Here is a 26519-nt window from a genome sequence, read left to right as displayed (position 1 = left end):
TGGCTTGTATCAGGAACAGCGTGGCCAGCAGGAGCAGGGCAGGGATGGTGCCCCTGCGCTGGGCACTGGTGAGGCCGCCCCTCGAATGCTGTGCTCAGCACTGGGCCCCGCACCCCAAGGCGGCCATGGAGGGGCTGGAGCGTGGCCAGAGCAGGGCAGCGAGGCTGGGGCAGGGGCTGGAGCACAAGGCTGGGGAGGAGCGGCTGGGGGAGCTGGGGGGGCTCAGCCTGGAGACGAGGAGGCTGAGGGGAGCCCTCATCGCTCTCTGCAACGGCCTGAAAGGAGGCTGGAGCCGGGGGGGTCGGTCTCTGCTCCCCAGGAACAAGCGATGGGACGAGAGGGAACGGCCTCAAGCTGCGCCAGGGCAGGGTTGGGTTGGGTATTGGGAAAAACTTCTTCCCCCAAAGGGCTGTCAGGGCCTGGCCCAGGCTGCCCGGGGCAGGGGCTGAGTCCCCATCCCTGGGGGGATTTAACAGCCGGGGAGATGTGGTGCTTGGGGACATGGGTTAGTGGTGGCCTTGGCAGTGCTGGGCTAACGGCTGGACTTGGTGATCTTAAGGGTCTTTTCCAACCTAAACGATTCTATGATTCCATGATTCTTTCACTAAGAAATGAGATCGTGTAAGACACGCCGTCCACGTTTGGACGCCGCGTTGTGCGAAAGACACGGAGTGACTGGAAGGAAGCCAAGAGGAGAGCAATGAAAATCATGAGCTGTCTACAAAACGACCTGTGAGGGAAGAGGAAAGAACCAGGGTGGCTCAGTCTCGAGAAAACAGCTGAGATCTCGTAATTGCCTTCAAATATGTAAAAGGGAAAGAATTACTGGGTTTGTATTGCAGGAGGGGAGAGAATTTTTTTCCCAACATGTAAACTGAGCAGTTCAGCACAGAAACAGACCGCGTAGAGGACTCTGAAATCTCCCTCAATGGCATTTTTTAAGAATGAACTGGAAAAGCTGGGGAGCGGATCCTGCTGCGGGGTGGGGATGGAGAAGGTGACCTCTTAAACATCCACTGAACCTCAAGCTCAGGGTCACAGTAGTTAGAAAATCAGTTTTCACTGACAGCTGGTGCAGCAAGAGTTTGCAGAGGGGAAGACGTTTACTCTCCTAGGACTGCATGAAAGGTTTGGGTAGAAACTCTCTCTTGAGCCCAAGGGAAAATATACCAGTGTTCCTTTGGGAACGCTGTCAAGGTACCGAGGATAAGGTCTTTGCAGACACTGCCACCAGCTGAAAGCGTATTCAGCTGCCGGAGAACCCGTGTTCTTCGAGGACTAGCAGATAATCCAAAAATCACCAAACTCAGTTGTTGTCAGCCACGGAAGCAAGCAACAGGACATCCTGACAGAAAAAACTCTTCCCTTTAGCCCTGCAGACAACTAGTCGAAAGCTTTCTGCTCTGCAGCCAAATATCCCAGACCCAAGAGAGGAGCTTATTCCAGAGCAGGATTCGCCAGGGAGCACCCAACCTACACGCAGCGGGGCAGAGTCGGAGGCTGGTCCAGGAGCCGACCGCAGGAGAAGGGACCAACAAGGGCTGAAGGCAGCAGACCGAGCGCTGAGGTGGCTGCAATGACGCCTCCCTGTCCCGTCTCCACTTAGGCCTTTCGTGATAAAAGTGGAGGTACCAGCACGGACAAACGCTCAGAAGAGGCAGGAGGAATGCAAGCCTTCCTCTTCTTAGAGGCAGTTTGGAAGTTCCATCGTGAACCACGAGCTGAAGGTGCTTTTTGATTTCTGTAAATCCAAAGCCCCCGGAGCTTGGCCGCCGCTGTGCCCTCTAGTGGAACTCTCCAGGTTTTGAAGGGGAAGCTTCTCCTCCTCTGTCGGGTTGTCTTTTACCAAATTTGTTCGTATAATGTATGTGACATTTGGTTAGCTCATTCTGAAAAATAATTAGCCGTTAGAAAAGAGGCAATTCTAGGCTATTAAAAATTAGAAAGATCGCTCGTGACACTTGAACAGTGATTATTTAACAGAAATTTGCCCAAGAACGCAGAAGATATTTCTAATAGAATATTTCTGAAGAGTGCTTGCTCTTGCAGAAGGAGAAATACTAGAAATTAAATCAGTTATATGCTAATCCTAGGGTTAATTAGAGACAAAGCCATCATTTGAAACACTGCAGAAAACACAAGCAGCTAAACAATCGCCAAAGGGCAAACAAATCCAAAGTCCGTACGTTTCTTGCAGTGCCTGCCTGTGCAGACAGTTGGTATTCTGAATATGGTTTTCTCCTTTAAATATCTTCCAAACTCATCCGCTGTGCGCGACGCTAGGCGGGGGCTTTGCGAAGGGTAACCCTCACTACTGAGAGCCGCAGACTGAGAGCGCGGCGAGAGCAGGGTCCCCAGGGGAACGGGCAGCACAGACCCGCGGTTCAAGGCCTTCTGAAGAACTCTCTCAGCCGTGGGAGCAGAGGCTCGCCCGCCCACGGGAACAAGCCCAAAGTAGGTCATTTCTGAAGTCAGCAGCAGCGTATTGTGCCCGTCCTGTCTAGACATGTTAAACAGGTAAGAAAGAGCAGAGACTCTAACTGTTCAAGTCTGAGTTTAATGACGTGCGAGTACAGGCTGATATAATGTCCACTTTCAAGGCGTACTTTGGATGAAAATGGATCAATATCGATATCCCTATACATAGCACAGGGCTGTTGTCGTCAAACCGACATTCTCAGCACTTCAAGGCGCAGTGGCTTTGGCCTTTTGGGAGTCGGGCAGGAGCTCAGGAGCACTGCTGGAGCAGGGGAGGGGGACAGACCGAGGAAACAGCACGGTCAGCCCATCACGCCGTAAACTTCTGTACCGTCCTACTGGACGCAGCAGGGCAGCAAAGAGAGTTTGGCATGTGAAAATGATATTCCCTGCCCCCCCAATTAATTAGCAATGATGCTGCCGAAGCAATGCTAAAGCAATTATTCTGTTAAATAAGTGTCCTGCACAGTGCCACCGTTTAGGCAGGTTTTACAACAGTTTTCCATAGAACCAGCACTCAGAAGCCTTCAGCCCTGAAGGGGCTGAACCCAAGCAGCGCAGCTACTACAACTGAGACTTTCCCCTAAAGAGATTCGAACCTTTCATTACAGCCAAAAATTATGAGGTGAAATTTGGCACTAAACAGAGAGAAAACAGTGACCCTGTTCTCACACAGAGATAAGTCTGTTTGCAAATTCTGGTCTTTGCGGAAAGGGATGAACTTCCCCCTTAAGTCTGAGACATCTGCTGTGGCTTAGCGGCAGAGACCAGATCAAGAATAATCCTTGTATTTCCTTTTTCTAACAGCTAAAAACTTTTTCATCTAAAGGGCTCTGGTAGTGGGTTGTTTTATCACCAATTTATGTTGATAAATATAACTACACCTATGAAGTACAGATACATATTCTTCTCCTGCTCAAAACCCACATTAAGAAAGGAACTGAGCAGTCTCTAAAGCACTGGTTTTCACCCCGGTGCACAGAAAGCCTCCCAGGTTTGCGGACTGCCTTCCCTGAGCCCCTAGATTAAGCCAGAAAAGCCTGGTTTCAGACAGCACAAGCTGCTTTAAAATGGTGTGTGCCCAATCAGTTTAAGGGGTCCAAGAATTGACGTTAAAAAGAAACAAAACCTTGCTTTAAACTAAATGCCAGGAATCTGTGTTAGCATGAAACTCTGCAATATTGGGTATGAAAAGTGAACTGCATGCAAGAGTCCGCAGTTGCTACGGATCTAGGAATGATTAGCTTAAAATCAACACTTCACTAAGAATAGTTCAAGAACTACAGTGGCATTAAGAGTTGATGAGCAACAGCTACTGGGGGACAAAGAAAAGGCTCATCGAGCATCCCAGCAGCCGCTGGTGGACGCCCGAGGAACCCGTGCGGGAGGAGAGGCAAACGCGCGGCAGGCCTTCCTTAGGACACACATTCAAACAAGCCGAAGACATAACCCAAACCCAGAGTCTAGTCTAAAGAACGCGGACTAAGAAGGTAAGGCAAAAACCCAAAACCATCATTCACCGGGTTTATTTTGTACATCAGGTTTATAAATTACTCCCATTAGGACAAGATCTGCTGTGAAAGTGATCAGAGGAAGGGTACCAGGCAGGCTGGTCAGTGAGGTTAAATTTGTTCACAACTGTTCATGGGAGAGAGAGGGACACCACGGCCTGTTGCAACGTATTGGGCATTTCAAGGTCACCTCAAAGCAGGGTCTCAGCGGACGGATGGCTCCAAAACACTCTATCCAGCAATAAATTTCCTACAATAAACACAAAGCAGTCATTAAGCAGTGCTTCCTGCAAAGCGCTACAGCAGCCAACACTACAGACAGATTTCAAAAGCCTCCAGTATCCAGGCAAGAAGTTTCTGTTACAGAAGCCGACAGAGGCACAGCAGAATGCAGGCCTGTAGTCTCTTTGGAAGGAATCACAGACCACCACAGAAACGTCCTCCTTACTCCTGTAGAGGAATATGCTCTTTCCAGATGATTTGTGCACAATGACACATCAAAGCTCTTGCTTCAAAAGAAGGAACATAGACTGTGGTCTCAGGAACGTATCCATGTTCCTATGACTGGCTAAGACAATTTTTAAGTAAAGAAAGCCCTTACTAGGTAATTTAATTGCCTCTGCACGACTCGAGAGCTTTTCCACTGACTTGCCCGTGAACAGCTAGGGTCACCCGAGGTGCCACAAGTGCAGCTGACTTTCATGGAAAGTTTCTTTCATCCTTTGGCTACACCAAGGATCTGTGTGATACGTATTTTGAAAATGGGGAAGACACAGTAAATTGTTTAAACTGCAACAAGTATCTCTGGAAAAAGAGAGTTACAAAAGTACTAACGATTTGCTCTGTGACTTCCAGTCTCACTGATTTCTTTATAAAATACTGTGTAGCTTGAAGGCAAGTATCTTACTTTCATTGAGCAACATTTAAATGTAACTGTTATTCTGATTGGAAGAAACAAGTACTGAGATCTATACAGTTTCCTTTGGACCTTTTTCCAACAGCATCCTTTAATGCAAGGCAGAAATTTTCCTAACTCCCTTCTATCTGCAGCAAGGAATAAAAAAAGTTCTAAGCCTGCCTACTGCATAAATATGCATTTAGAGGCCCAGCAGAAGGTATCGTCTAATCGCTGCTCTAGTTTTATGGATGGTCAGTCTTATAGAAGATTCAGAACAGCACATTTCATATGCAATTAAAGGAAAAAAAACCTTGAGAAAGCCAATTTTCCAATGAATTTGTGGTACGTAGTAACCAGCTCTGAACATTCAACTTGCTTTTAATAACAGTTACAAGGAACAGAGAGCAGTCTGAATTTGCCTAGCAACAAAACTAGTCATGAGCTTGAAGCCATTCTAGCTAGGATTGGAAGTAAACAGATCTGTCAAAAGTTCCAAATTACCACAAAACACTCGATTTGACTTCTCGCGAACCACGTTACACTGTGAAAAATCGACCACTTGCAAAATAATAACTTGAAAAACATATTCTTATTAATATTTCATCCTTCTGGCACTCTGTGAAGCCCTGTATTAAAAAAAAAAAAAAGCCCTGAACAATCAAACTGAGCAGTTCTGTTTTGGACCAACGATATGATTGTGCCCTGGCCAAACAGGACACACCAACTGTCACATCAACACACTACCACTACCTAAGCTAAGAGATGCACAAACAAAACTTACCATTAGAGGGAAGCTTAGTCTTCAGTTTTAAACTTGCCACCGATGTAGGGAACATACTGAAGGACCAGCTTCCAGTCTGTGAACCATATTATACCAGTACCAGCTACGCCACCCCATGTAACGAGGGTGGGAGTCCTAAAGAAGAGACACACACACACACACGTGCAGGTAAACAACGTTAAGTCTCCACTGTGAAAGGTCTGGCAAATGCTCATTGCTAAGGCACCTAGGAAAGTAATTTCAAGTCAAGAAAAAAGCTTGGCAGAAATCTTGAAAGAATCTCACGTGCACAGAAAAGTATCAATCCCCAGGGCGGTGATGATATATTACAGTTTCCTGTTGATATGCTTTTTATTTAAGAAGGGCATTACCAAGTTAAGAAAAGACACACTTACTCATTTAACTACTCTACAGCTACACAGATAAGGACCTGGACCTGCTGGAGCGAGCCCAGAGGAGACCACAAAGATCATGAGTGGGCTGGAGCACCTCTCCCATGAGGACAGGCTGAGGGAGCTGGGGTTGTTCAGCCTGGAGAAGAGAAGGCTCTGAGGAGGCCTTAGAGCAGCCTTCCAGTGCCTGAAGGGGGCCTACGAGAAAGCTGGGGAGGGACTTTTCACAAGGGCACGTAGTGACAGGACAAGGGGTAATGGCTTTAAACTGAGAGAGGGGAGATTTAGGTTGGATGTAAGGAAGAAATTCTTCACTCTGAGGGGGGTGAGGCACTGGCACAGGTTGCCCAGAGAAGTCATGGATGCCCCATCCCTGGAAGTGTTGAAGGCCAGGCTGGACGGGGCTTTGAGCAACCTGGTCCGGTGGAAGGTGTCCCTGCCACAGCAGGGGGGTTGGAGCCAGATGATCTTTAAGGTCCCTTCCAACCCAAACCATTCTGTGACTCTATAGCTTGGATCGCCTTTATTCTGGCCCGCAGGCTACTTCATTCTCCCTCCCGCAACACTGCAAAGTGGCACTTACGGGCACTGTGACAAACATTTACACCTCTGAAACACTTTGAAGACAACCAGAGCGATTCGGGGGCCAAAGCCACCTCAGCCCAACCACCGCCAGGCAAACACCACTACCACCACCCCCCAATCCGCCCCTCTCAGCCCTCCAAACCCAGCTCCAGCGGGGTCAGCCCACCTCGACACGGAACACAGAACCGCGGAACAAAGCGGAGGGGAACGGGGAGGCCTCCAGGCTCCTCAGGTGCGCGGGGGGGGCCGCGGCCTGTCCCGGGGTCCACGGTGAGGGAACCTCACCGTGGACCCCGGGACAGGCCGCGGCCCCCCGCCACGCACCCGAGCCCCACTGTGAAGGAGCCCCGGGCTCGAAGGGGCAGCCCCGGGCCGTGTCTCACCAGTTCTGGAGGAGCTGGACGTAGCGCGGCCCCACCAGCTTGCTCAGCATCCCGCCGCCACCGCCGCCGTCAAAGTCACCCCCACGGCGCCTGCGCCGCCGAGGCCCCCGCGGCCCGCGCATGCGCGTTGGGCGGGGCTGCCCGCGGCGCTGCCTGAGGCCAGCGGCGTTGTTATGGCAACACCCGCCCTTCCGTCGGCGGCGTCGCCCAGGGGCCCGTGGCGCCGCCGCCGCCACCCAGCCGCGTCCCGGCCCCGTCTGGGGGACAGGAGCCATGAGGGGACAGGAGCCCTGAGGGGACGGGCTGTCCCCACGCTGGAGGGGGGACAGGAGCCCTGAGGGGACAGGAGCCATGAGGGGGCGGGCTGTCCCCACGCTGGAGGGGGGACAGGAGCCCTGAGGGGGCGGGCTGTCCCCACGCTGGAGGGGGGACAGGAGCCCTGAGGGGACGGGCCTGTCCCCACGCTGGAGGGGGGACAGGAGCCCTGAGGGGACAGGAGCCATGAGGGGACGGGGCTGTCCCCACGCTGGAGGGGGGACAGGAGCCCTGAGGGGACAGGAGCCCTGAGGGGACAGGAGCCATGAGGGGACGGGGCTGTCCCCACGCTGGAGGGGGGACAGGAGCCCTGAGGGGACAGGAGCCCTGAGGGGACGGGCTGTCCCCACGCTGGAGGGGGGACAGGAGCCCTGAGGGGACAGGAGCCATGAGGGGACGGGCTGTCCCCACGCTGGAGGGGGGACAGGAGCCCTGAGGGGGCGGGCTGTCCCCACGCTGGAGGGGGGACAGGAGCCCTGAGGGGACGGGGCTGTCCCCACGCTGGAGGGGGGACAGGAGCCATGAGGGGACGGGCTGTCCCCACGCTGGAGGGGGGACAGGAGCCATGAGGGGACAGGAGCCATGAGGGGACCGGCTGTCCCCACGCTGGAGGGGGGACAGGAGCCCTGAGGGGACAGGAGCCATGAGGGGACGGGCTGTCCCCACGCTGGAGGGGGGACAGGAGCCCTGAGGGGACAGGAGCCATGAGGGGACCGGCTGTCCCCACGCTGGAGGGGGGACAGGAGCCCTGAGGGGACAGGAGCCCTGAGGGGACGGGCTGTCCCCACGCTGGAGGGGGGACAGGAGCCCTGAGGGGGCGGGCTGTCCCCACGCTGGAGGGGGGACAGGAGCCCTGAGGGGACCGGCCTGTCCCCACGCTGGAGGGGGGACAGGAGCCATGAGGGATGGACTGTCCCCATGCTGGAGACAGGCTGGAGAAATGGGCCTGTGTGAGCCTCATGGGGTTCAACAAGGCCAAGTGCAAGGTCCTGCCCCTGGGTGGGGGCAACCCCCGGTGTCAGCACAGGCTGGGGGATGGAGGGGTGGAGAGCAGCCCTGAGGAGAGGGACCTGGAGGTACTCATGGATGAAAAGCTGGCCATGAGCCGGCAATGTGCGCTTGCAGCCCAGAAAGCCAAGCGTCTCCTGGGCTGCATCCCCCGCAGCGTGGGCAGCGGGGCGAGGGGGGGGATTCTGCCCCTCTGCCCCGCTCTGGGGAGACCCCCTGGAGCCCCGTGTCCAGCTCGGGGGTCCTCAGCGCGGGAAGGACATGGAGCTGTGGGAGCAGGGCCAGGGGAGGCCACCGAAATGCTCCGAGGGTGGCCCAGCTCTGCTGTGAGGGCAGGCTGAGAGCTGGGGGTGCTCAGCCTGGGGAGGAGGAGGCTGCGGGGAGACCTCACTGCAGCTTTTCAATACTTAAAGGGGGCTTATAGGAAAGATGGGGACAGACTTTCTAGCAGGGCCAATAGCGATAGGACAAGGGGTAACAGTTTTAAACTAAAAGAGGGGAGATTCAGGCTACATATAAGGAAGAAATTGTTTACGCTGAGGGTGGTGAGACACTGGCAGGGGTTGCCCAGAGAGGTGGGAGATGCCCCATCCCTGGAAACACTCAAGGCCAGGCTGGCCGGGGCTGTGAGCACCCTGATCTGGTTGAAGATGTCCCTGCCCATGGCAGGGGGATGGACTGGGTGGGCTTTGAGGGTCCCTTCCATCCCAAAGCGTTCTGTGATTCTATGATCCTGTGAGCCCGCAGGGGCCAGGCTTGTGCCCAGGCTGGAGAGGGGACCTGAGCCCTGGGGGGGTGCAACTGTCCTGGCACTGAGGGGTGGACTCGTATTTGAGAGCAAATTGGAGCTATTGCACTGAAAATTCCTCCTAATTAGATAATCAATGAAAACATCATACACGTGCAGCATGTTACAGGGAGGCATCTTGTAGAAAATGAGTATTTTGAACACGTCATTCTGCAAGGGAGACAAAATCAGGAAAACTAAAGCGCGTGATGTGTTTGGGTGAGGGATGCCGTGGTTTTGGCAGCAGCTCCCCCCTCCGAGTGGGTACGACACCCTCCTCGTCCGCCCCCTCTGCTTCCCGTCACATCTCGGGCACCTCTCTGCAGAGCCAGGAGCTTTTCCTTTTCCAGGGCAGGTTGCCAGCTGGCTGCGTGCCTGGGGAGGGAGGGAGGGCAGAGCGGGGTTTGCCCCGCTCCATCGCCCTGGGAAAAGAGGGGGAAATCTGTGCCTGAACCTCAGGGTTCGCCTGCTAATGGCGAGCATGAGAAGGAGGAGAAAAGCTGAGAAGTCTTACGACCTCAGCTGTAGTAACATGCAGTAATTGTTAGCCATCCCTAGAGACCCTGTAGAAACAAGCAGGTGGCTTTGAGCGACCTGATCTAGGGGAAGAGGTCCCTGCCCGTGGCAGGGGGTTGGCCTAGATGATCTGCAGAGGTCCCTTCCAACTCAAACCGTTCTGTGATTCTGGTGGACGATAAGGCCCTGCCTGATTTCACAGGGATACCGCTGATGACCCCAGCGCAGTGGTGGCAGGGCTGGCTCCTCAGCACTTCCGCTATGAGATGATGAACAGAGCGTTTCGGTTGATTTTGGATGGGGCTCCTCTTATAGCTATACATAAAGCCAGATATTTCAATGCTTCTCATCCTCCATGCTGGAGGAAAGCAGCCCCTTTCCAGAGCAGTTTCCCCAGCGCCTCTGCAAACCCTCCTCCTCGCTGCCGCTCAGCCTCTCCCAGCAGGAGAGGGAATTTCAAGCCAGATTTTTTCAGCAGAGGGTCCTAAATCCACCATCAGTTCCACAACGTTCCCCAGGCTCCGCTCCAAGCCAGCCCAGCCTCTAGTGAACCTGTGATCCTGGGCGACACTGGAGCCCGAAGCGCTCGCCTGCCCGAGCCCTGCGGCTGGACTGCCAGAGCTTCAGGGCTGCAAACGCTGCCCGTGCTCCCCGGCGCAAACCCGCAGCAACAGCGTCCAGCAGCGACGCCAGCAGCCGTCGTCTTCCCTCGCACCCCGCGCTGGCTGCCGAGAGCCGAGATTCACAGAGCGGAGCCTGCTGCAAAAACCCAGCTCCTGTTTTTTCTCACCGGGACACGGAACAACTATTTTATCAGCCCTTTGCGTGACTGACTCGACACCACGTTTCACACTGATGGTTCGAGTGTTTCTCTGCCTGGGTGCCAGCGGGGCGACGCGGGTTACTGAACCATGCAGCCTTTTGGGTTCAGTTCTGCGAGCTGTTTCCCCGCTGCCCACGCACCGGCGGGTGCACGAGGACGTCAGACGGGAGCTCCGTCGCGTGCGTTCCTGCAGGAAACCGGCGCCTTTGCCGCCGCGCTACCACGGGCACGGTGGGGGAAGGAGCCTGGTGAACAGGATCCACACAGGTTTTTTTCTTTTTTAGTGTCTGTTTAGCTCCGTGAAGTCACGCACATGCAGGAGAGTCTCAGCTTTTACTTTGCATTGAAAGTTTCCTAGATGCCAAAAAACCAATATGAATAACAAAGGCAAAATAACTCAAAACTCGACAGGCAATGAGAAAACAGCTCAGTGTTTATCTTCAAAAAAGCCTTGGGGTTTTGAAGGCAGTTTGGGGGGCTGTATCCTACTGCTTTACCCCAGTCAGGGCAGACAGGGAAAGCCCCAGTAACACCACCAATTTCCTGGTTAAACCAAAACAACGGCAGTATTAGCAACTCATCCTTTCAACGTGTTTTGCCGTCATCTCCAGTTCAAGCACTGTGCAAAGGGATTTGCGGTCTGCTCTGGACACCGCGCTACAACGCCGTGCTTGCTTCTCCCTGCTGTTGGGGGAACGTTCACATCGCAACAGGGAGAGCTACGCTGCCGAAGCCTGACTCCCGCGGGCGAGCTGCCACCAAAGGTGAGGGTCACTCTCTTCTCTTGGTGACTTCTGTGGCACAGGTGTCATTTCAGATTCTGAAGCAGAAAAGAAAGGGCAGCGAGCCTGGTTGTCCAGGGCTGCCTTAGGGACACGCCGGTAAAGCACAAAGCTGTGTTCAACCATTAAAACAAGCGATCTGCATCTCTCGGGCCACCAGAGCAAGTGGGGATGTCTCTGTGGATGCCCTGCATCAACAAAAATCACTCCCCGTTTCAAGCAGTGAGGTGGTTTTCTGCTCCCAGAGAGCAGCCGGCTCTGCGATAGCTTGTCCTCGCTTTAAGGGCAGTTCACGGCCACGCCTGGCGGGGCCAGCACGACATGACGTTTGCCCACAGGATCCGAGAGTCTCATCCCACCTCTTGACTCATCTCCAAGGAGAAAAATGCTTCTGAGCGTTCACCCAGGAACCTCCAGCTCCGCAGAAGTTGGTGGCCACTGCTTGGATCTTGGGCAAACTATTTGCTTTCAGCCACTCAGCGGCAACTCCTGCGTGTTGCTTCTTGTTCCTGCCCTCACCTGATCTCCCAGCCCGAGCCTGCTCTGGCCGATGGGGCTTGCCCGCTTTACCTTCAGCCTTGTGCATCTCCAAGCATCCATCTTCCAAGCTGCGGCCTTGCTCCCCGGCACGCATTTCTCCCTTGTCTGCGTCTGGTACAACCTTGGTTTCTTCGTCCTCCGCCCTTCCTTGTCCTGATGGGGTGGGTGCCTCCCCTCCGCCCTCCGAGGCTGCCCCTCACCCCCTGGCCCGGCAGCTCACATCTCCAATTTCTCAATAACCAAGGTGTTTGGTGTCTTGAAACAGTTTGGCTCCTCTGGGCCTGTCCTGGCTTTTATCCAGCTCAAGGGAGAAGAGCAAACAGGCGCAGCCCAGGCTCCGGCCACACGGCAGCGCGACCCCCGAGGCTGAACTTGCTCTTCTACGTGCGAGCACGCAGGAAACAGCCCCTGTGAGGAGGGAGCGAAGGCAAAGAGGATGAGGTGAGGCACATCAGCCCGGAGAAGGAGAGACAGAATTGAAAAGACTGTCATTCGATGCACTCGGCGCAGCTCGGGAAGGGCAGCGCGCTGCCTCAGAGCTTGCTCACTGCTGAGAGAAGGGCAGCCAGGGCTCAGTGAGATTTAACCAGCTACTGCAAGAGCTGCTGCTCGGTTAATTTGGGCTGTTTTTCCTGCTTGGCCCTATGTGAACAAGCTCCGAGCTGGAGAAGCACAGCAGAAACACAGGCAGCAAACCTGAGAAAGGAGGGCTGCTTTCAGGCCGCATCTCCTCTTTGGACCCAGGGTCTCGGAGAGGGTCCGCGAGGGCTCAGTGCTCCTGGGTGCAGCTGCCGCAACTCTTGTTTCCCCCAAAAGGTAATCGCTAACGTGCCGAGCGAGCGGGTGGCGGAGGGCTAACCCAACCACTGAAACCACAAGGGTTGACGCTATGACAATTTGGGGAAATACCTGCTGCTGGGAGGGGCAGCACGTCGCGGACCTGCCCGGCGAAGCCTGGAGGACGAGGGCAGGGAGAGCCCGGCTGGGCAGCGCGGCGCAGCCGTGGCTTTGAAGATGCTGTGGGCTGGGCCCTTGGCAGAGGGTGACAGAGAGAGATCCCACGGGATTCAGCCTGGCCAGGGCATAGCCGCACCCCACGGACGAGGCCGGGAGGGTGAGGACCTGCGAGGCTGGGCTGCCTCCTGGTACCGGATCCAGCCCATTCCTGCGGGGTTTAAGCCCTCTTCAACGCTCTGCCACCTCGTTTTCCCATTACCAGTCTATGCCTGGCTCCTGGTATGGGCTGGGTGCGTTTGACCTGACTTCCAGCTTGCACCCTGCCGGTACCACCCTCACTGGGTGCTCCCCAGGCCAGGGCACAGGCAAGGAAGCAACAACCGTGCTGCGACATCCCCTCCGTCCCACCAGGCAGGGGCTGCATTCCCAACACAAACCTTTCCTGCGATAAAAAGGAAGATGAGATCTCTGCTACGTGTAACCCGGGCTAAAACGCCCGCTGCCCTGGGAGAACAGCACCCCGGCGAGGTGGCGGCGGACCCCATCGACCACAGCAGAGCCAGAGGAGCGGCTGTGCTGCGACACGGAGACCCCAGCACCTACACGTCTGCCAAGGCGTTTCCGACGGCTGCTGGGGAAGGTGCCCAGATCCCACGGTGATGGGCAGCGCTGGAAACCTTCACCGGAGGCCGCACGCAGGGAGGGCGAGAAGCGCCCGCAGCGCGTGAGTTCCGGCTGGGCCACGGTGCCGATTCAGGTGGGGAGGGCCCGTGCCCACAGCACAGGAACAGAGAGCGGCCGGTGTCGGAAAACCTGTCTTGTCTTGTCTGTCTGTTTTTTGGTTTTTAGTACAAGGTAAAACCTTTATTACAACTTTTCATTCATAGGTATACAACATCTGAAAGACAGATATGGGGAAAAAAAGTAATATTGTTATAAAATGTCACATTTATTGCTACATTACTGTTATATACAGGACAGTTCTCAAAATCTACTTTAAAAAAGTTAGGATTATTTAAAAATTCCAAATAATCCAGCCAGCTGTTTTGACACTTGTATAAAATTATTTAAAAAAATGAAAACAATTCATATCTTGAGGCACTCAGAAACACAATTTTATCCCCCAATTGTGATTCATTTCAAAGAACAACGCATTTCCCCACCCCCAAATACTTTATTTTTTTTTTTTTTGCTGGGTTAGGCATATATATATATATATTTACTATATATATAGTTCAAAACTATAATGTGTATCTGATTTAAGAACAAGGATTTCAGCCACTTAAGTACATCTGGATTTACAGGTAGGCAGCATAAACATCAAAAGCAAGGACCATTTTTTTTTTTTTGTTTTGAAGGCCAAAAACCAAAAACCAACCCAAAACTTTCTACGGGGTTAAAAATAAACAACTTCCGCAGGCATCTCCCATCTGCTCTCCCACCCCCCCGTCCTACAAAAATATATAGAAAGAGCGACCCAGTAACGCTTCGTTTCCCCCCCGAGCTGGAGCCCTCCGTACAAATGGGTCATTTCCTGCAGACCGCGAGGTCCAAGCGCGCGGTTGGGGTCATCCCTGCTCCGCTTCACCAGGTGCCTCTTTCTCCTCTCCTGGCAAATTAACCACCGCTGGCGGGAGGGCGCACGGCTTCCCACGGCTCCTTCCCGCCCCGAGGCCCCGCGTTACCAGGTTTGCTCAAAAGCTGGTGGGTTTCAAGTGATTTGGGAAGACGTGGCACCAGGAAGGGGGAACCGCGGTGCCGCCGGCTCGCTGCTGGGGGAGCCCCGTGGCTCCGCAGGGCACGGCCCGGGGACGCAGGGCGCAGGGATGCTCAGCGGCAAAAGGCCTCGGTACCCGGGACGCCCCATTTTGAAGCACAAATCCCTTTGCTCTCCCGTACCGGTGCCCGCAGCTCCGCTGTGCCAAGATGTAACAGGGCGCGAATTTTATTCCCTCTCCTTCCAACGCGGCGGGTGCTTGGCTGGACCAGGGCGGCTATTGCAAGACCTGAGGCGTACAAAAGCAGAGGAACAGAAACACCGGCGTGGAGATCCATGGCAGGGCCACCTCTTGCCCCCCGAGGGCAGGATGCAAGATGGACACAGAGGTTTTGGCAGAAAGGACGCCTGCGGCCCGCACCGCCCTCCTAACCAGAGATGACCTCCGCGCTCGGCTCGCGGGAGTCCTGCAGGCAAAGGCACTGCAGCTGCTGGCTGCGGACGGGGCGATTTGCCCTGAAGACCAAACCTCCGGGCAGAGCACCGGGTCCCCCCACGCCTGCCCCGAGGGCAGCGGGGCAGGGAGAGGCAGCCGTGCCACGGGACCGACCTGCAGCATCCACCTCCCAAATCCTCCCGCCTCCGCCCCAGCAGACGGGCGGCTGGTGGCACGGTTCTGCCCCCCTGCGAAGAAACCCACGGTGGCTGCGCACGAAGGGAAAGAGCTCGCCGGTGCTGCCCGGAGAGACTGGGGAGCGCAGGAGGAAGGAAAACACACCTCCAGGCTTGGGGCGGTTGAAGGAAGCCCAGCCAAGCCAAGCCTGAGGCTCAGGCGTGAACGGAGCAGCCCGTACAGCCAGGCAGCAACGAGGTGGGACCCAGCTTCTCCATTCAGGCGTACTGGGGGAGATGGCGCGAGATGAAGGATACTGGCAGTGAGATGCCAAGCATCGAGCAGAAGGCACAGGAGGGTGAAGGGTGCGTGGAGGAGCCCTAGGACCAGGCCTTGCCCCCTCCAATTGAGTGCTCAGCTCCTGCAGCATGAGTTGGAAGGGGCGTTCCTGCGGTTTCACCCCTCGTCTAACCACCCTCGGCTCCAGGGCAGAGGTCCTGAAATGCTTTTGGAGCTGCTAGAAATGAAGCTGGACCCTGAGAGCAGCAGGGAGCGGGAACTCGGCAGTCACGGACAAGAGCAGAGAGAATGGGCTGGACTGGGATCTGGAGAGCCCCGGGGGAGAGGAGAGGGGGTTGCATAGGATTTAACAGGGCAAAGACCTTGTGCAAGCTTGTGGTACGGAAAACAGGTCTTGCTGTTGCTGGTGTTGAGCAGGAACGGGGGAATCCAGTGGCCACGGCTTGCTCCAGGTTAGCCAGCACTGCGCCTCGGGGGCTGATGGCTTGTCCTGGCCCAGCTCCAGTACTTAGCTTTGCTTCACCTCCCCGTTCGCAGCTCTTTTCTAAAACCCCAGGCCAGGGGCTTGCTGAAACTGGAGCTGGCCCAGCGTCACCAGCACAGCACAGAGCAGGGCCATGGGCTGCCCTGGCACTGAAGCTGGCAGCCTCCCCATGGGATGGCAGGGGACTGGGGGTTTAAAAGCCTCCTGTTTCTCAAGGCCGAGGGGGAGGAGGCGCTGAATCGCCCACCAAAGGCTGTGCTGGCTTCAGCGGGTCCACGCGCGAGACACAAAGGACCTTTGAGAGCAGCTTCCGCACCGACCCTGAAATTGCCGACTCCTGGGGAAACCCCAGCCTGGTTCTGTCCTTCCTGTTCAATCGCTACGGGGCAGCGAGTGCAAAACCTCTAGGAACCGGCTCCTCACCGACACGCGGGCCAGGGGAAAAAGCTGTTCGCTGCCGTCACAGCTGGGGAGGTTTCACATCACACTTCTGCGCTTCTCCGCTGGAGAGGGCAAAAACCCCAACCCGCAAAGCAGCCAGACCCCCGGCCCTGGAGCGATGGCGCACAGGGAGGGGGCAGCAAGTTGACCTGGCGTGGACCTGCTGCCGCCGACAGCCAGATGCGGGATCTTGGGGTGCCCAGCTAACTCGACTGCCCCGATTCCTGCAAACCGTCTGCCCAGGCCCTGCTGCGCTCCCAGGCCGGAGCTCAGTGCAGGCAGGAGGGACACAGACTGGGATCCAGATGTCCCAGGTCCCGTCCCTCCTGCCAACCCACCTCCGCAGGATACCAGGGCACGCTGTAAAAGCGGGGGAGCAGAGAGCCCAAGGAGATGTTGGCAAAGAGCTGGAGCTGAACTCGAGCCAGGCAGTTGCTTGGCTGTGAGTGGGTCTGACTGGCGGGTCACAGGCAGGGGAGCGGCTGCCAAACCAGGGGTTAGCTGGAATTCTGCTCCCCGGGGCGCGCTGGCAGCAGCTGCGGGGTTGTGAGCAGGAGCAGGCAGACTGCCACCACCTCCCGTCGATGCCGAGCACCGCCGGTCCGAGCCCATAAAGGTGCAGTCTCTGGGAGGCTGCAGCTGTTTTGCTCTGGGGCAAAAGCAGGTGAAGAGGGAGACAGAACAAAACTCTGCAATTTTTACTGTTAATAAATCGGATTCCAGACACTCCCCAGCACCTGGTGGCACGCACAGCTCTCAGGCAGGGTGTGCGGGGGGGCTGCTCGAGGGGGAGGAAAGAGGAGGTCCCTTGGGCCAGGGACCCGAGGATGGCGCCCCAGCGGCTGGCCCTGCCACACAAGAAGCGTCCCACGGCAGCTCTGCGCCTGGGCCCCCCGTCCTGCTGTTTGACCACGATGCAGCTCAGCTACTGCAGCCTGGGAAAAGAGAAGCTACAAAACGCGCACGGGGGAAGGCGGCCTCTCCCGATTCCCTACCTGACAAAGGAAGCTTCGCGGGGGCTCCGTGGCCCCCAACGCTGAGGGGCACGCAGCCCAGGAGACCCCATGCGTGCAAGGCCGAGAGAGAAAGCAGAAAACTGAACGCCACCCTGCAGCACGTCACCCGCCCGTGACACCTCTCTGCAGGACCACCGCCGCAAGGGACACGCGGACAGGCAGAGGAGCAAGTCTGGGGAGAAAAGAGATCCGTAAGACAGCGCAGTTGAATGCCAGCAGAGCCGGGGGCTGGGGAGGGCGCAGACCCTGGCCCTCTCTGACCATGACACCTAAAGACGAGGGTTTCATTGCGACAGGCTGATATTTCAGGACTGGCCCGGGGGTATTTTGGGGACAGCACCTGACAGTGCTCATTTTTAGAAAAGCCACTTTCCCTGGCAGGTGACAGGCACCACGCTCACACTGAGCCAAACACACCGGCAAGCCAAAGTGATTTTTCCTTGCCGCGCTCCGCAATTGCTCCCTAGGGACCTGGAGAGCAGAGGTGGCACCGCGGCTGCGCTGGGCTGGCGCAGGCGGCAAGCGCGACGGCGCACAAAGCGCCCCGCGCCATCGGGGCAGCTCCCGGCACGGCGCTACCAGCCCCGGACATTGTGCTTTCCTGCTGGAGGAACCAAGATCTCCTCCAACCCCTGGCACCGGGGGTTTACGCTCACGGACCTTCGTCCAAGCTTTGCCAAGGAAGTTAGCTGGTTTTGCTGTCAAGAAAACAGTATCCAAGCCACCTAAATGCAGATGAAAAGCCCCATCGCTGTTGGTTCGGGGACGCTGGGAAAGGCTCTGTCTCGTCAGGAGTCCCCCCTGGCCTGCAGAGCGGCAGCCAGGACTCGGAGGGGATGAAGGAGTTCAGCAAAATTTTGAACAAATCATAAATCTTCTCAAATTTCCAATTTTGTTGAGTTTCTGGATTTTTCTGGACTACAATCTCTTTTCCTGAAATCCAGTTGTACATGACTGCCACCTCAAATTCTTGTTGTAAAATCAAAGTGTTGGGGAAGCACTTTTTCATTTTTTTGTAGGGTTTCAAGCTTGCCAGGGCTGGGGCACTGCTCCATCCCTCCCCGGTCCTGGGGCAGCGGCACTGAGCCAGCAGAAAACCTCGAGCCGCCAGCGCCCTGCCGGCCCCAGCGCTGCCCCGCCGACGGGGCAGAGACGCTCACGGGATGAAGCAGCGTCTCACAGGCTGCAGAACGCAGCCGATGAGTCCCCAATTCCCACCCGAGAGCATGAATCGGGGTTGTCTGAGCATCCGGACCCGGCTGGCGGGGCGCAGAGGGGCACTGCCCCCTCCCTGCGTGTTTTACCGTCCCCAAACTGAACTCGCTCCAGCATCCGAAGCACAACCCGACCCGGCAGGATGCTTCGGGAAGACACGGCTTTTGCTGCAAGGGAATTGCTCCACAGGGGCAAGGCTGTCACACACAGAGGAAAAAAACATCCATCTCACGCTGCCCAGTGCTTAAGCAGGCAGAAGAACCCAAGGGAGGGAAGAGTGTCATAACCTGACGAGCTAATTAGGCTGAAACATGTCTGTTGACACAGGCGAGAAGACCGCGTGTTCCTGGGCCGCAGGGACGCCAGCCACTGACCCTTCCCAGCCTTCCTGGGGACAGAGCTGGAGGCTGCTGTGCTCTCAGGCCTCACCACACAGAAGCGATGGTGGGAGCAGCGGGCTGTGGGCAGGGAAAGCAGGGAACACCCGAAGCCTCAGAGCTATGGTTGGACCTTGCAGAGTCCCAGGGCAGTGCCAGTGCCAGGAGCAGAAGGGAGAGACGGTCCCATGCTGCTCCGGCACTTGTAAGTGGCTCCTCTCTGAGATGCTACGGGGGCTGAGCCCACGGTACCTGGGTGTAGGTGGGAGATGAGCGATGTCCTAAGCATTTCCAGTAGGCTTTGCTGGAGCACAAAGCATAGCTACAAGCGCAGAGGAGCAGCAGGAGGTTAAGCCAAAGCCTGGGGTGCTAGGAAGTGCCACAGGACCTAATCCTGTTTGCCAGTCCTTCCCTTTCCCTGTGCCAAAGCAATACAGCTTCCCCAGGAGCACAGGCCAGAGGAGCAGAGGGGAGAGATGGACGCTGCTGCTGGGGGTCCTACTGTCCCCGCTGTCCCCACGTGCCCCCCAGGCCAGCACCCGTGCCCCGGGAACTATCCTGCCCGCCTGGGCTCTGCCAGGCAGATCTGGGCAGCAGCCGGCCCCAGTCCGAGAGCGTTACAGACACTGCTGAGATGGGATTTAACATCGCCCTGGGGAGCTGACCCCTGCCTGCAAAGCTGGGAAGAACCAGGCACAAAATGTTTCAGAAGGGGAAGGAGAGGGAAGAAACAAGAATAAATTCCCGGTGGACGCTTTTCTATTGCCAACTCCAGAACGGCTGCCGCAGCTCAGCACCGCTGAGCCCCTCTTCGTTTGCTCCCGCACCTCCGGGGCACCCTGCCATGCGGTGGGGCTGCCGGGGGTCTTCCTCCCGCTGAGCGCACAGAGCGGTCTGGAGTGACACTGGGAAGCCCTCGGAGCGAAGGCATCGCTGGCCCAGCTCGGCTGCTGGAGCATCTCGCGCAGGACGGGCGCTCGCTGCTCCCCTCCTTTCCAGCACGGAGAGAGGAGACCACACGCAGGTGACAGCGGCCACTCTGCCTCCCCACGGCAAGCCGGGCGGCAAGCCGAGCTGGGTTTGCCTCCAAGGATGCTTTGGAGATCCGACAGCGGGTGAAGGCAGGGTGTGAAACCACCCCTCTCCCCAAGCCTGCAGCGTTTTGCACTTCCGATGGTGGTGGCTCCAGCGTGGGGAGAAGCTGCGTGGAGACGGGGATCCTGCTGCCGGTCGCGGCTTGCTGAGGGCTGGAGTGAGCGCACGTGCTGCGTAGCTGCTCGCCTTCCTACCGCCTTGGGCTCCGCTGCCAGCCGCCAACGTCCGCGGGTCCGTCTGCTGCAAGGTCGCCGAGCACGGTGTCCCGCTGCTGCCTTCGCTCCGTCCGCCTCTGCCTCTTCCCAGTCCTCCAGCTTTGTTCAGTTTGTCTTTGTTCAGCGCTGTCCCTGGAAGCGCCTCTGACAGCGGGCGTTTGCTCAGACGCACGGGCAAGAGGTGCTTTCCTCCGCCCTGGGCTTTCCTCTTGCATCTGTGTTGCTTCTTTGCTTACCTTGGAAGCACCCCGGTCCCTCGGTTCTCTTCCACCCCTCAAGGCCCGCTCTCTCCCGGCAGCTCGTCCTCCCCGTCACGACGCTCCGGCGCAGCCACGGGACACCTCCTCTCCCAGGCGGGACCGCGGCCTCCGGGATCCTCCAGGAGTAAAGCAAATCTTGCAGAGACCCTTGATGGAGCTCGGTCACCTCCCGGGGGGAGCGGGAGCACCGCTGAGGGATACTGCTGCAACTTGCTTTGCTGTTCAACTTCCTTTTCCCAAATCAGAAGTGGCCAAAGCAAAGAGATGGTGAATTCAGCACATGAGTTTGTTTTGTTGTAATGGAAGGTACAAGCCAGGCAAGGAAGAACATCCCCTCGCTGTGGCTACATTCGCTTTTAGTGGCTTTCAGAGCCGAATCTGAGAATTCCTCTCTTTATATCCAGTCTCTCTTAATACAATTTTAATATTCTGGTTGATCCTAAAGATGCAACGTTAACTATAGAAACAGCAGCAGAAAAGCGTGGGGTACAAGACATTTTTTTTATACAAAAAAAAATTCTTTTCGTTGCTTACAAAACATATGCAAAAGAAGCTAAAAAAAACCAAAAGGCATTGCTATTTGTTCTACATAAAAAATCTCATAACTAATGTTCTTTTTTTTTAAAAAAGAAATATCAAGCTTAGGCACAATTTTGCTGCTGGCTGCTTGTGAACAAGCCAAGAGAACACGCCACCCCCTTCTAACTGAGTGATATGTATTGACTGTTCCGCACTTTATACTTAAGGCAATTTTTTTGTTTTCGTTTTGTTTTTGACAAAGTGTTTTTTCCACCCCTTACGTCATGCCAGGATCCGTCCACGTGTGTCAGTATTAGCAGTACTAAAGTTTATGGTTCGAGAAGGTTGCAGGTCACACCGAGGGTTTTCTTCCTACAGATCTCTCTATCCAGAGGAACAAAAAGATCTACAAATAAAAAAAAAAACCAAAAGCCTGAAGTGAGAGAAACCCAAATGAGAATAAAACTCTGCTCCTTGCGTGGGGAGGCCGCAAGCCCCCCTGCCGCAGCCTCACCTCTGCAGACGTCGGCCCCGAGGGCTCGCCGTGGCTGCAGCGGAGCTGAGACACAAGCTCGCCGTTCTGCCAAGACGTCGGCTTTGCCTTTTTGCTTTTTCAGGGCAGCCCCAGGCACCCACCGGCGCGGGGGGCGTCGGGGGACCACGGCCCCTCCACGTGCTCCGGGGTGCACGGGTGCTCCGGGCTGAGGCATCGCAGCCCCGCACGGGGCAGCCTCTGAGCTGAGCCCCCGCTCCTGGACCTGCTCAGTCCCTCACCGCCATCCCTGCACGCTCGGGCCAAACGGGCTCAGCCGCTCCCGGCCAAGCACGGGGTTCCCTTAAAACCAGGGACAGCCCAGCAGAGCCCGTGCCTGCCACGGTCTCGCTGGGGGAATTTCGCCTTCTGTGTCCTTCTTGGCATTCCTGGGACCCGCCCATTCCCTCCCATAGGGCCACCGGGCAAAGGAGTTGCTGGTTTCCAGTAGCCAACTGGGGCAGGGCTGGGAGGTGCAGAGCAGAGCTGAGCTCGCTCAGGGTGGTGAGAGCACCGAAACCCTCCGTCCTGGCTACGGGGCTGCACCTCTCCTGTGGGGCAGAGGCTTTGGGTGTCCACGGATGAGCAAACGACACGGACGTGCACCTCATTTACTCAAGGCAAATTATGAAGGACGTTGGCCGGCGCCGAACGAGTGGGGCTGAGCAGCCAAAGCAGAGCAGCGCGCGTCGGAACCGCAGCGGGGTGCTGGGATCACGGGGCGGGGGACGATACCTTTACATGTGTCCAACAGGATTGTGACCATCTCCTAGACCAGGATGTGAAGCTGAAAGTGTCATCTGGGGATCTCCTACTACTCCGGACACTTTCTCCTCTTCCCGACGCTTCAAGCAGGCTGCTTTAGGGTTCAGATTGCGCTCTATGCCAAAAACAGCAAGGAAGGGAGGGAAGCGACCTCAGTTTGGGCAACAGCATCACGCACGGCAACAGCATCCGAAAGAGAGAGCGAGGACAGAGTCCCAGGACAGACACACGGGACCATGCGAGGAAACAACCTCAGTGCAAGCTGCTCTTTGCCTGCCGCTCCTTGCAGTGGCTGCAGTAACTTGGCCGGACCCCTGCTAGAGCAAAACCCCATGCCCGGCTGAAACACCATGCCAATTGAAACATGTGCTTGCTTACAGAAAACCCCAAGTGCCTCAGCCAGCTCTCGGAGTTGAGGACTGAGTTTTCCAAAGCTGCTTAATGGGATCCAGGTGCCAAATTCCCATTAAGCATGAGGGGAGACGGACAGAGCGGCCTCAAATCCACCCCAGGCCGGGGCTTTGGAAAGCTCAGCCTGCCGCGCGGTGCACCCGAGGGTGCCGCTGGCGATGCAAACGCACAACCTCGCACCGAAAGCAGGAGTCACAACAGAGATGCACGCGCACGCAGAGACGTGGGGGGAGAGAAAGGCCCCGAAATGCACCTGCCAGCTGTTACCATACCTCGTACTTGCTGCTCCAGGCCCAGAATGACCTGCACCGCTTGCTGTAGGATGATCAGTTTGGTCTGTGCTTTGTCCGTTTTTAAGTGCATCTGACACATGCGTCCCAGTTCTTTAAAGGCCTCGTTAATGTCCCGCACACGCACCCTTTCCCTGGCGTTATTGGCCATTCTCCTCTCCCGGTCCCTCAGATCTTTGTCCTCCAGTGACAAGGCCTCGTCTGTACTGCTGGGTTCATAGCACCACAGGGATTAGTCAGGGGGGTGGTACCGAGCGGGGGGCTATACGTTGCCGTGCTGGTAGTGCTTCTGGTGTCCACTGGAAACGGCTCAAACAGCCTCACTTTGCAAAGCCAATTCGTCTCGGGCGCTTCCCGGAGCGGCCCGGGCTACGCGTCACCGCTGCGAGTCACGGGAAGGTGCTGCCAGCACGGGGCCGGGCTCCCGCGGGGCCGGAGGGTGCTGCCGGGGCGAGGGCGGGCAACGGATGCAGTATCGACACCGACACCCCCCCCTCTGCAAAATTTTGCCTTCCTGTTCGTTTTTGGCTGAAAACTGGAAGTTCGGGGGGGTCTCAGCCAAAAACATCGGGTTCATCTCCCAGGGAAAGACTTTTTGGCAGAAAGCAAATCCCTCTTTGTAAGATTTCCTTCAAAAATCCCACCTGCAGCAAAATCCTCCCAGTGAAGGCGTTCCGGGCAGCCGTGCTGCAGCAGCGTGAGGGCAGCCTGGCCCGGCACCCTCTTACGGGTGGGGGGCAGCACCGGGGGCAGGAGCCAAGTGCCCCTGGCTGCTGCCGAGGGTCAGTCTCGGATGCAGACACTGAATCCAGGTCTTTCAACACAGCCAAAATCACTCCGGAAGGGAGTGGTTTTCTTTTCTAGGCACAGTCAGGAGCTTTGGGAGAGCCTCCACCGCTGGCAGCACCCCAGGGGTGCCCGAAACAGGCAGGGACAGAGGGGAAGGCAGAGTCGTGCTGGCAGCATCTTAAACCGTGGCCTCGCCCGCAGCCTGTCCCCTCCAAACCCCCAATTTACTGTACAGACGACCTTCTCCCCCAGAGCAAAAATTCTTGCAGGAAAAGACACCTATCTGAGGAGGGTCCTTGGGTGAAACCTGGCGCTGGGACAGACTTTGGCCTTCGGCTCCAGGGGAGCCACACGGGGATAATCAGCTCCAGGGGAGCCAAGCGGGGATAAGCCTTCACGGAAGAGGGGCCGCAGAGTCAGAGCCTTCCTGGGCGCGCTGGGGGCCTGGAGAGCCTCCAGACGGTGCCCGACTGCGTGGAGGGAGAGCAAGGGCTCCCCAGGCAAGCGTTTGCCTGCGTGGGACAGAGCGTTGCCCACTGTCCCTGCCCGCGTCCTCCCCTCGCTGCCTCGGTGCCCCAGCCGGCACTGCCTCCAGCACGCCCGGGACGGCTGGGAGGAGTGGGGCCACCCGAGCCCACCCGTGGCAGGAACCCAGCTCGTTCCTCCGAACGCACGCCGGCGGCCACGGTTCCTGGCTGGTGGCTCCCCCCAGCAGGGTCACAGCTCTGGCAGCGCCCCGCATGCCGCAGCCGGGCAGGAGGCAGCCGTCACCTCGCCACCGGCAAGTGCTGCTGGTGGTTTGCACAGCCATGCGGGGTCCTCCGGGTTATGAGGACGTGCGGTGCCTCGGCTGCCTTGTGCCCCGCTCAGAAGGGGCCCCGACCTGCCTGCCTGGCTCCCCGCAACGCCCCCCAGCCTTCTCCTTTCCCTTCCTGCCCCGTTAGCTGCGGACGGCAGCGGGAGGATCCTGGCAGCCCCGGCTGGGCACGCGGGGACCCGATGGCCCCGCTCCCACGGCAGCCTGGCAGGACGGGACCTGGGGGTCGGCTTCTCTCCTGCAAAGCAGCCCGAAGGCCAAACCCTAGCTGCCTGCGCTAACGCCTGCTGACAGCAGCACACGGGGCTCGGCTCGCTTCCCCGGCTGCGTCCAAGAAGGGTTTAAAAAGGGACAAGCGTGGGAGACCAAAGTGAACACGGTGCCAACTCTGTCTAGCCCCTGCCCCCCGCCACCCCTCGGCTCCTGCCTCGATCCGCAAGCAGCAAGTACAAGGTAGAGAGTGGGACCACCGAGAGGTCACGGCTGGGGACTGTCTGTAGGAGATCGGAAAGAACAGAACCAAAAAATAAAAACTCGAAATAAAAAATAAAAAGGAAGGGGAAATTAAAAAAGAGACAGGAAAAAATATACATGTTATGAAAGGCAAAAAATTACAAACTGAAGAGAGGCACAAAGGACTCCAACATCAATGCAACAGCAGAGGCCAGCAGAGAGGAGCACAGCCAGGCACAAACCACCGATGTGTGTTACAACAGCCTCTGCAGAGAGAAAGGGGGTTAACCTGCCACGGCACCCTGCGCAGCGGGGCCGGGAAGCGGGAGCATGCACTGCGGGATGCAGGAACAAAGCAGCGAAGTCCTCCGGAGCGGGAAGCCAAGCCCTCCGCTTCCCCTCCCACCGGGACGCGGCACCCGGGGCAAGCACGGGCGGCCGAGACGGGCGCACACGCGTGTGGGAAGGGAACGCGCGTGCCCTGGCGAGGGGGAGAGCCTGTGCGCGCCCGCGTGCAGCTCCAGGCTCTGCTAGGGATGCGCAGCGCTCCCAGCTTGTGTCGGAGACCAGTTTGTACAGGCAGTGCGGGCTGCCCAACCCCGGGCTCAGCGTCTCCGTCCCGCTGCCCCTCGCACGGCTCCAGCGATCCCCAGGGGTTTGCCGGGTGCCCGCACACCCAGGGGCACGGTGGTGGGGACAGGAGCGCAGAGCCCCGTGCTGGGTGGGCAGGGAGGATGGGGCACTGCTCACTGCCGCTGCGGCTGCAGGCAGACGGGCTCTGTGCTTGGAGCAGCCCTCAAAGAGATGCCAGATCTGGGCCCCCTTTGGGAGATCTACTGTTTTTTGGTGTTTTTTTTCTTTTCATTTTGCCGGCCAAGCAGCTGAGCGAAACACCTGGCTGCGGGAAAGCGAGGACGGCGCAGGTGCCCCCTCGGGGACCAGCATGCAGCACACGCAGTGGCAGTGGGGAACAAAAGAGAGAACAGCAGGGATGCAAAAAAGGGGGGGGGGGGAAAAAAGGAAAAAAAAAAAGACATCAACAGCCTTGGGAACCCAAGGCCACAGGGGAGAGAGACAGTGCGAGGCACCACAGCACGTGTCACAGGAGACAGACAGACAGACAGCCCCGTGCCGATCAGATACGTAAAATATCACCACTCCGGGACCCTCACTGACCTCTAACTTGTTGCTCCAGGTTCAGTATGACTGATACGGCCTGGTGTAGGATTAGCAGTTTGGTCTGCGGTTTTTCGCTGTTTAGGTGGAGTTGGCACATGCGTCCGAGCTCTTTAAAGGCCTCGTTGATGTCACGGACCCGCAGGCGCTCACGGGCATTATTGGCGACCCTCCTTTCTCTCTCTCTCTCGGCTTTTTGCTCTGGGGGAAGAAGATCGTCCTCCTCATCCTCATCTTGACTAATGGTTTAAAATAAGAACGAGACAGGGACATTCCTC

General features: G+C 57.0%; 2 protein-coding genes across 19 annotated transcripts in view; both read right to left on the bottom strand.

Annotated features, from left to right (window-relative positions):
• Nucleotides 1–471: 471 nt before the first annotated feature.
• On the bottom strand, nucleotides 472–7108 carry UQCR11 (ubiquinol-cytochrome c reductase, complex III subunit XI). Of its 2 annotated transcripts, none has more exons than XM_082331174.1 (3): nucleotides 7029–7108; nucleotides 5669–5803; nucleotides 472–1889 (listed from the first exon to the last, which is right to left on the bottom strand). In XM_082331174.1, exons 1-2 carry the CDS (start codon nucleotides 7076–7078, stop codon nucleotides 5683–5685), a joined length of 171 nt encoding a protein of 56 aa, XP_082187300.1. In that variant the 5' UTR covers nucleotides 7079–7108; the 3' UTR covers nucleotides 472–1889; nucleotides 5669–5682. The 2 variants fall into 2 exon arrangements, with proteins under 2 accessions (XP_082187300.1, XP_082187299.1); XM_082331173.1 differs by lacking the exon at nucleotides 472–1889 and adding an exon at nucleotides 3989–4239.
• An 11220-nt stretch (nucleotides 7109–18328) lies between these two features.
• TCF3 (transcription factor 3) overlaps nucleotides 18329–26519 on the bottom strand; it is a 77095-nt gene continuing 68904 nt past the window's right edge. For 8 of the 17 annotated variants that reach the window (XM_082331152.1, XM_082331146.1, XM_082331158.1 and 5 more), the window contains 3 exons: nucleotides 26242–26480; nucleotides 22276–22420; nucleotides 18329–21414 (listed from right to left, as the gene is read on the bottom strand). In XM_082331152.1, coding sequence (XP_082187278.1) covers nucleotides 22278–22420; nucleotides 26242–26480 — 382 coding nt within the window. In that variant the 3' untranslated portion in view covers nucleotides 18329–21414; nucleotides 22276–22277. Of the gene's footprint in view, nucleotides 21415–22275; nucleotides 22421–22988; nucleotides 23216–26241; nucleotides 26481–26519 lie in introns of those variants that run through there. The other 9 variants (XM_082331156.1, XM_082331159.1, XM_082331157.1 and 6 more) reach the window with 6 other exon arrangements.

The sequence above is a fragment of the Platalea leucorodia genome (assembly GCF_965183815.1).
Source record: "Platalea leucorodia genome assembly, chromosome: 21".
Taxonomy (NCBI): domain Eukaryota; kingdom Metazoa; phylum Chordata; class Aves; order Pelecaniformes; family Threskiornithidae; genus Platalea; species Platalea leucorodia.
The sequence above is the reverse complement of the archived record's forward strand: the minus strand, read 5'-3'. Positions and strand labels throughout refer to the sequence as shown.